General features: G+C 44.4%; 1 protein-coding gene across 1 annotated transcript in view; it reads left to right on the top strand.

Annotated features, from left to right (window-relative positions):
* LOC110513519 (netrin receptor UNC5A-like) overlaps positions 1 to 10,249 on the top strand; it is a 598,088-nt gene that overhangs the window by 380,648 nt on the left and 207,191 nt on the right. The window contains exon 3 of the mRNA XM_036943545.1: positions 5,616 to 5,759. Within this exon, the coding sequence (XP_036799440.1) occupies positions 5,616 to 5,759 (144 nt within the window). The remainder of the gene's footprint in view (positions 1 to 5,615; positions 5,760 to 10,249) is intronic.

The raw sequence follows: 10,249 nt of genomic DNA, 5'->3' as shown, positions 1-10,249 counted from the left end.
AGGTCAAGAGAAAATGTAATGAAAAATGTGATTTCATGGAACAACAAACAAGGCTTGTGCACTAAATGCAATCACATTCCCTAGATAGTACACTACTTTAGACCAGAACCCTGTTTTCCCTGATCAAAATAAGTGCACTAAATATGAAATTGGGGTGCCGTTTGGTACTAAGAGAACAAAACTTCACTGTCACGACACAATATTTGTTGGTGTAGTTTATTTATACCGTTTTGTCATAGTTCTCAGGTCATTTTGTGATTGTTTGATTTTCATATAACATTAGATTTTCCACTTTAATATAAAAATATGAAATACACATCAACTGTCCCGTTTGCTCTCTGATCTATGCTATAGCACGTATACTGTTCATTAGAGGTCAACGTTAGAGGTCAACGTTAGAGGTCAACGTTAGAGGTCAACGTTAGAGGTTAACGTTAGAGGTCAACGTTAGAGGTCAACGTTAGAGGTCAACGTTAGAGGTTAACGTTAGAGGTTAACGTTAGAGGTCAACGTTAGAGGTCAACGTTAGAGGTCAACGTTAGAGGTCAACGTTAGAGGTCAACGTTAGAGGTCAACGTTAGAGGTTAACGTTAGAGGTCAACGTTAGAGGTCAACGTTAGAGGTCAACGTTAGAGGTCAACATTAGAGGTCAACGTTAGAGGTCAACGTTAGAGGTCAACATTAGAGGTCAACGTTAGAGGTCAACGTTAGAGGTCAACGTTAGAGGTCAACGTAATCTACTGAAAAAGATCTCACCTCCAGCAGTACCGAAATATGACACTTCCCCCATAGGCTCTCTGGTCTAAAGTAGTGTACTATACAGGGAGGGTAATCAATACTATCAGTACTATAAAGGATAGGGTAATCAACCAGGTAGCAGAGTATGCTGTCGAGGGACATAGTCCCCCTACCGAGATTAAAAGAACGGTGTTGAGATATATCATGCTAGTCAATCATTGATTGATTTGATTGGTTCCATTGTTTTTCAGTGACGTATGAGCTTTATAAATGACTATTTGTCAAGTCCTTTCTTCTTAAAGAATTGCAATCCATTTACCTTTAAATACAGACCAGTAAAAGTGACTGTTCTCCTCTGTTTCATCTATTTAAATCGACGGCAGTGTTTTGACTGTCTGGATTACCGCCCCACAAAATGACACCTCTTCACTTCCCTACTTAATAACCCCTTTAGGTGTTGCGCTTGTTTGGATGTCTTTTTTTTTTAGGGGACGGGGGACGGGGCTCTTCTTTTAAATTAATCCTTATTTGCTGGTGGCCATTGCAATGTTCTCCTCTCGAACCAAGTTTGCAGGATTCAGTTCTGGCTCTAGATGGACTCTATATAAACCTCAGTTCTGGCTCTAGATGGACTCTATATAGACCTCCGTTCTGGCTCTAGATGGACTCTATATAAACCTCAGTTCTGGCTCTAGATGGACTCTATATAGACCTCAGTTCTGGCTCTAGATGGACTCTATATAAACCTCGGTTCTGACTCTAGATGGACTCTATATAGACCTCAGTTCTGGCTCTAGATGGACTCTATATAGACCTCAGTTCTGGCTCTAGATGCACTCTATATAAACCTCAGCTCTGGCTCTAGATGGACTCTATATAGACCTCTGTTCTGACTCTAGATGGACTATATAGACCTTGGTTCTGACTAGATGGACTCTATATAAACCTCAGTTCTGGCTCTAGATGGCCTCTATATAAACCTCAGTTCTGGCTCTAGATGGACTCTATATAGACCTCGGTTCTGACTCTAGATGAACTATATATAGACCTCCGTTCTGGCTCTAGATGGAGTCATATATATATATGTATATATATACATATATATATATATATGTACTGTATGTAGTTACCTTTGGTAGTTCTAGACTTATTTTGGATCCTGACTTCTGTTTCCACTGCTTCTGTCTGGTCTACTGTATGTCTTGACCCCAGACTAAACACAAACTCAACTCCTTTACTCTGGCGGTGTCCTCACTCTGAACTGTTACTCTGACCCCTGCTGGTGTCCTGACTCTGAACGGTTAATCTGACCCCTGGCGGTGTCCTGACTCTGAACTGTGTCCTAACCCTAGACTGAACCTGAAGTCAATCCTAATCTCAGACTAGTCCTCTGCTCTGTTTCCCAACTGTCTCCTGACTCTATTCTATAGCCTTCCTATGGTCAGTGCTCTGACTCCTGACTCTATAGCCTTCCTATGGTCAGTGTCCTGACTCCTGACTCTATATCCTTCCTATGGTCAGTGTCCTGACTCCTGACTCTATATCCTTCCTATTGTCAGTGTCCTGTCTCCTTCCTATGGTCAGTGTCCTGACTCCTGACTCTATATCCTTCCTATTGTCAGTGTCCTGACTCCTGACTCTATAGCCTTCCTATGGTCAGTGTCCTGTCTCCTACCTATGGTCAGTGTCCTGTCTCCTAACTCTATTCTATAGCCTTCCTATGGTCAGTGTCCTGACTCTATAGCCTACCTATGGTCAGTGTCCTGACTCCTGACTCTATATCCTTCCTATGGTCAGTGTCCTGATTCCTGACTTTATTTTATTTTATTTTTTTATTTTACCTTTATTTAACCAGGCAAGTCAGTTAAGAACAAATTCTTATTTTCAATGACGGCCTGGGAACAGTGGGTTAACTGCCTGTTCAGGGGCAGAACGACAGATTTGTACCTTGTCAGCTCGGGGGTTTGAACTCACAACCTTCCGGTTACTAGTCCAACGCTCTAACCACTAGGCTACCCTTCCTATAGGCTATAGCCTTCCTATGGTCAGTGTCCTGTCTCCTGACTCTATATCCTTCCTATGGTCAGTGTCCTGACTCCTGACTCCTGACTCTATATCCTTCCTATGGTCAGTGTCCTGACTCCTGACTCTATATCCTTCTTATGGTCAGTGTCCTGACTCCTACCTATGGTCAGTGTCCTGTCTCCTGACTCTATATCATTCCTATGGTCAGTGTCCTGACTCCTGACTCTATATCCTTACTATGGTCAGTGTCCTGACTCCTGACTCTATAGCCTTCCTATGGTCAGTGTCCTGACTCCTGACTATATATCCTTCCTATGGTCAGTGTCCTGTCTCCTGACTATTCAGTGTCCTGACAGTTGTATGGTGTGGCTTTAAGACTGAATCAGAACTCCTTCTCAATCATGAACTAGAGTTATGCCTCTGGTCTTCTTCTTGATAGTGGTCTCTATGGTCTGTGTTGCAGGTCTGACTGGTCTGTGTTGCAGGTCTGACTGGTCTATGTGTCCTACCTCTAGACAGTCCTAACTGTAGTCTCTATGGTCTGTGTTGCAGGTCTGACTGGTCTATGTGTCCTACCTCTAGACAGTCCTAACTGCAGTCTCTATGGTCTGTGTTGCAGGTCTGACTGGTCTATGTATCCTACCTCTATACAGTCCTAACTGTAGTCTCTATGGTCTGTGTTGCAGGTCTGACTGGTCTGTGTATCCTGCCTCTAGACGGTCCTAACTGTAGTCTCTATGGTCTGTGTTGCAGGTCTGACTGGTCTGTGTTGCAGGTCTGACTGGTCTATGTATCCTACCTCTAGACAGTCCTAACTGTAGTCTCTATGGTCTGTGTTGCAGGTCTGACTGGTCTATGTGTCCTACCTCTAGACAGTCCTAACTGCAGTCTCTATGGTCTGTGTTGCAGGTCTGACTGGTCTATGTATCCTACCTCTAGACAGTTCTAACTGTAGTCTCTATGGTCTGTGTTGCAGGTCTGACTGGTCTGTGTTGCAGGTCTGACTGGTCTATGTATCCTACCTCTAGACAGTCCTAACTGTAGTCTCTATGGTCTGTGTTGCAGGTCTGACTGGTCTGTGTTGCAGGTCTGACTGGTCTATGTGTCCTACATCTAGACGGTCCTAACTGTAGTCTCTATGGTCTGTGTTGCAGGACTGACTGGTCTGTGTCCTACCTCTAGACAGTCCTAACTGTAGTCTCTATGGTCTGTGTTGCAGGTCTGCCTGGACTGTATCCTGCCTCTAGACAGTCCTAACTGTAGTCTCTATGGTCTGTGTTGCAGGTCTGACTGGACTGTATCCTGCCTCTAGACAGTCCTAACTGTAGTCTCTATGGTCTGTGTTGCAGGTCTGCCTGGTCTGTGTCCTACCTCTAGACAGTCCTAACTGTAGTCTCTATGGTCTGTGTTGCAGGTCTGACTGGTCTATGTATCCTACCTCTAGACATTCCTAACTGTAGTCTCTATGGTCTGTGTTGCAGGTCTGACTGGTCTGTGTATCCTGCCTCTAGACGGTCCTAACTGTAGTCTCTATGGTCTGTGTTGCAGGTCTGACTGGACTGTATCCTGCCTCTAGACAGTCCTAACTGTAGTCTCTATGGTCTGTGTTGCAGGTCTGACTGGTCTGTGTCCTACCTCTAGACAGTCCTAACTGTAGTCTCTATGGTCTGTGTGGCAGGTCTGACTGGTGTGTGTCCTACCTCTAGACAGTCCTAACTGTAGTCTCTATGGTCTGTGTTGCAGGTCTGACTGGTCTGTGTCCTACCTCTAGACGGTCCTAACTGTAGTCTCTATGGTCTGTGTTGCAGGTCTGACTGGTCTGTGTCCTACATCTAGACAGTCCTAACTGTAGTCTCTATGGTCTGTGTTGCAGGTCTGACTGGTCTGTGTCCTACCTCTAGACAGTCCTAACTGTAGTCTCTATGGTCTGTGTTGCAGGTCTGACTGGTCTGTGTCCTACCTCTAGACAGTCCTAACTGTAGTCTCTATGGTCTGTGTTGCAGGTCTGACTGGTCTGTGTCCTACCTCTAGACAGTCCTAACTGTAGTCTCTATGGTCTGTGTTGCAGGTCTGACTGGTCTGTGTCCTACCTCTAGACAGTCCTAACTGTAGTCTCTATGGTCTGTGTTGCAGGTCTGACTGGTCTGTATCCTGCCTCTAGACAGTCCTAACTGTAGTCTCTATGGTCTGTGTGGCAGGTCTGACTGGTCAATGTGTCCTACCTCTAGACAGTCCTAACTGTAGTCTCTATGGTCTGTGTTGCAGGTCTGACTGGTCTGTGTCCTACCTCTAGACAGTCCTAACTGTAGTCTCTATGGTCTGTGTTGCAGGTCTGACTGGTCTGTGTCCTACCTCTAGACAGTCCTAACTGTAGTCTCTATGGTCTGTGTGGCAGGTCTGACTGGTCTGTGTGTCCTACCTCTAGACAGTCCTAACTGTAGTCTCTATGGTCTGTGTTGCAGGTCTGACTGGTCTGTGTCCTACATCTAGACAGTCCTAACTGTAGTCTCTATGGTCTGTGTTGCAGGTCTGACTGGTCTGTGTCCTACCTCTAGACAGTCCTAACTGTAGTCTCTATGGTCTGTGTTGCAGGTCTGACTGGTCTGTGTCCTACCTCTAGACAGTCCTAACTGTAGTCTCTATGGTCTGTGTTGCAGGTCTGACTGGTCTGTGTCCTACCTCTAGACAGTCCTAACTGTAGTCTCTATGGTCTGTGTTGCAGGTCTGACTGGTCTGTGTCCTACCTCTAGACAGTCCTAACTGTAGTCTCTATGGTCTGTGTTGCAGGTCTGCCTGGTCTGTGTCCTACCTCTAGACAGTCCTAACTGTAGTCTCTATGGTCTGTGTTGCAGGTCTGCCCATCATGCAGGTGAAAATAGATATCTCCAGACAGCAGGTTGAGAAGATCTTTGGTCTGGACGACTATTGGTGCCAGTGTGTCGCATGGAGCACTACGGGAACCCAGAAGAGCCAAAAGGCATATGTCAGGATCGCCTGTAAGTATTACTGATATAAAGCCCCAGTCAGGACCACCTGTAAGTATTACTGATATAAAGCCCCAGTCAGGATCACCTGTAAGAATTACTCTGAAATAAAGCCCCAGTCAGGATCACCTGTAAGTATTACTGATATAAAGCCCCAATCAGGACCACCTGTAAGTATTACTGATATAAAGCCCCAGTCAGGATCACCTGTAAGAATTACTCTGAAATAAAGCCCCAGTCAGGATCACCTGTAAGTATTACTGATATAAAGCCCCAGTCAGGACCACCTGTAAGTATTACTGATATAAAGCCCCAGTCAGGATCACCTGTAAGTATTACTGATATAAAGCCCCAGTCAGGATCACCTGTAAGTATTACTGATATAAAGCCCCAGTCAGGACCACCTGTAAGTATTACTGATATAAAGCCCCAGTCAGGATCACCTGTAAGTATTACTGATATAAAGCCCCAGTCAGGACCACCTGTAAGAATTACTGATATAAAGCCCCAGTCAGGATCACCTGTAAGTATTACTGATATAAAGCCCCAGTCAGGATCACCTGTAAGTATTACTGATATAAAGCCCCAGTCAGGACCACCTGTAAGTATTACTGATATAAAGCCCCAGTCAGGATCACCTGTAAGTATTACTGATATAAAGCCCCAGTCAGGATCACCTGTAAGTATTACTGATATAAAGCCCCAGTCAGGACCACCTGTAAGTATTACTGATATAAACAGTACAGACAAACTGAAATAACTCATATGGAATCATGTAGTAACCCCCAACAAAAAGTGTTATATATTTTCTATTTTGTCGCCACCCTTTGTCGCCTTGATGACAACTTTGCACACTGTTATGTACGCCTCTCGGAAGAACGCAAAACCCTGCTACAAATAAACTCCCCGTGGCGTGGAAGAGGTATGGGACTGTAGGTGTGAGTAAAGGATGACAAAAGGCAGAGAATTTACCATTTAATATGAATTTACATGCTTCCTTCACACGATACATTTGGGGAAAAGGGACTGGACGGAACCAAAGCAAAGAAAGTAAATATCAAAGTCCCCTCTCCTTCATACCCACTACTTATCTAACTAGCACCACCTGCGCTAACCAAAATACAAGGGGTGGTCCACCCAGGTCTTACCTAGTGTGCATAGACAGAGTATATACTACAGGTATATGTACGCCCACAGGCCTCTTGCTTAAGCACTCCCAAGGTGCCTTCCCCTTCGGGAACAAATGAAACAGAAGAGAAACTTAAGTAAACAATTTCAATAATCAAAAACCTCTCTCTCTCTCTCTCTCTCTCTCTCTCTCTCTCTCTCTCTCTCTCTCTCTCTCTCTCTCTCTCTCTCTCTCTGAGCAAAGTAACACACACTCTTGGCATTCTCTCAACCAGCTTCATGAGGTAATCACCTGGAATGCATTTTAATTAACAGGTGTGCCTTGTTAAAAGTTAATTTGTTTGAGCCAATCAGTTGTGTTGTGACAAGGTAGGGCTGGTATATAGTAGATAGACCTATTTGGTAAAAGACCAAGTCCATATTATGGCAAGAACAGATCAAATAAGCAAAGAGAAACGAGTCCATCATTACTTTAAGACATGAAGGTCAGTCAATCTGGAAAATGTCAAGAACTTTTAAAGTGTCTTCAAGTGCAGTCGGAAAAACCATCAAGAGCTTTTATGAAACTGGCTCTCATGAGGACCACCACAGGAAAGGAAGACCCAGAGTTACCTCGGCTGCACAGGATAAGTCCATTAGAGTTACCTGGCTCTCATGAGGACCGCAACAGGAAAGGAAGACCCAGAGTTACCTCTGCTGCAGAGGATAAGTTCATTAGAGTTACCAGCCTCAGAAATTACAGCCCAAATAAATGTTTCACTGAGTTCAAGTAACTGATGCATCTCAAAATCAACTGTTCAGAGAAGAAACAGGCCTTCTGGCCTTCATGGTCAAATTGCTGCAAAGAAACCACAACTAAAGGACACCAATAAGAAGAAGAGACTTGATTGGGCCAAGAAACATGAGCAATGGACTTTAGACCAGTGGAAATCTGTCCTTTGGTCTGATGAGTCCAAATTATAGATTTTTGGTTCCAACCGCCATGTCTTTGCGAGACGCAAAGTAGGTGAACGTATGATCTCCACATGTCAGGTTCCCACCGTGAAGCATGGAGGAGCTGTGATGGTGTGGGGGATGCTTTGCTGCTGACACTGTCTGGGATGTATATATAAATCAAGGCACACTTAACCAGCATGGCTACACTAGTATTAGCTACACTAGCTACACTAGTATTCAAGACCATCTGGTTTGCACTCAGTGGGACTATCATTTGTTTTTCAATAGGACGAAGACCCAAAACACACCTCCAGGCTGTGTAAGGGCTATTTGACCAAGAAGGAGAGTGATGGAGTGCTGCATCAGATAATTTGGCCTCCACAATCACCCGATCTCAACCCAATCCAGATGGTTTGGGATGAGTTGGACCACAGAGTGAAGGAATAGCAGCCAACAATGGCTCAGCATATGAAGGAACTCCTTCAAGACAGTTGGAAAAGCATTCCAGTTGAAGCTGGTTGAGAGAATGCCAAGAGTGTGCAAAGCTGTCATCAAGGCAAATGGTGGCTACTTTGAAGAATATAAAATACAAAACAAAATGACTCAATAACCCATAATGAGTCAATACCCAGTAATGACTCAATACCCAATAATGACACAATACCCCATAATGACACACTACCCCATAATGACATAATACCCCATGATGACACACTACCCCGTAATGACATAATGACTCAATACCCCATAATGACTCAATACCCCATAATGACTCAATACCCCATAACGACACAATACCCCATAACGACACAATACCCCATAATGACACAATACCCCATAATGACTCAATACCCCATAATGACTCAATACCCCATAATGACACAATACCCCATAATGACACAATACCCCATAATGACACAATACCCCATAATGACTCAATACCCCTTAATGACACACTACCTGAAAATAGCTGTGCAGCGATGCTCACCATCCAACCTGACAGAGCTTGAGAGGATGTGCAGAGAAAAATGGGAGAAACTCCCCAAGTACAGATATGCCAAGCTTGTAGCGTCATACCCAAGAAGACTCGAGGCTGTAATCACTGCCAAAGGTGCTTCAACAAAGTTCAGATTAAATGGTCCGCCACAGGAGTCGCTGGCGCGCGATGAGACAAGGATTTCCCTACCGGCCAAGCCCTCCCTAACCCGGACGACGCTAGGACAATTGTGCGTCGCCCCACAGACCTCCCGGTCGTGGCCGGTTACGACAGAGCCTGGGCGCGAACCCAGAGTTTCTAAATCCATTTTATATTAAGGCTGTAACGTCACAATATGTGGAAAAAGTCGAAGGGTCTGAATACTTTCCGAAGCCACTTTATCTTCCCAACTGTATTGATAATTCAATCTCTGATTCTCCCTAGACTCTCCTGGCAGTATTGATCAATGCGATTGTGTATACTGTAATCTCTGAATGACTGTAAAGTTGTTATTATGTCCCTTTAGAGATGACTCGACACAGCCTCCGAGGACACACCATTTATTCATACAGGTTATTCTCATTGAGATACAATCTCTGTACATATTTTATAAGAGATACTATTGACCTGCCGGTGGTTATTATGTGACTTTGGGGAAAAGACAAGACTCTACTTTACACGTTACTCAAGCCTGTGGGGCCAAGTCAATCATTGTAATGTGTCTTTGGGGATGAAAAGAGACTCATACTGGTGTCTGACAGTACAGATATCATGTAGAGAAGACATTCTCATAGTGGTGTCTGACAGTAGAGATAGCCTGTAGAGAAGACATTCTCATAGTGGTGTCTGACAGTAGAGATAGCCTGTAGAGAAGACACTCTCATAGTGGTGTCTGACAGTAGAGATAGCCTGTAGAGAAGACACTCTCATAGTGGTGTCTGACAGTAGAGATAGCCTGTAGAGAAGACACTCTCATAGTGGTGTCTGACAGTAGAGAGAGCCTGTAGAGAAGACACTCTCATAGTGGTGTCTGACAGTAGAGATAGCCTGTAGAGAAGACACTCTCATAGTGGTGTCTGACAGTAGAGATAGCCTGTAGAGAAGACACTCTCATAGTGGTGTCTGACAGTAGAGATAGCCTGTAGAGAAGACACTCTCATAGTGGTGTCTGACAGTAGAGATAGCCTGTAGAGAAGACACTATCATAGTGATGTCTGACAGTAGAGATAGCCTGTAGAGAAGACACTCTCATAGTGGTGTCTGACAGTAGAGATAGCCTGTAGAGAAGACACTCTCATAGTGGTGTCTGACAGTAGAGATAGCCTGTAGAGAAGACACTATCATAGTGATGTCTGACAGTAGAGATAGCCTGTAGAGAAGACACTCTAATAGTGGTGTCTGACAGTAGAGATAGCCTGTAGAGAAGACACTCTCATAGTGGTGTCTGACAGTAGAGATAGCC

This window comes from Oncorhynchus mykiss, chromosome 14 (assembly GCF_013265735.2).
Source record: "Oncorhynchus mykiss isolate Arlee chromosome 14, USDA_OmykA_1.1, whole genome shotgun sequence".
Classification (NCBI taxonomy): Eukaryota; Metazoa; Chordata; class Actinopteri; order Salmoniformes; family Salmonidae; genus Oncorhynchus; species Oncorhynchus mykiss.
This window is presented reverse-complemented; position numbering and strand designations above follow the sequence as displayed.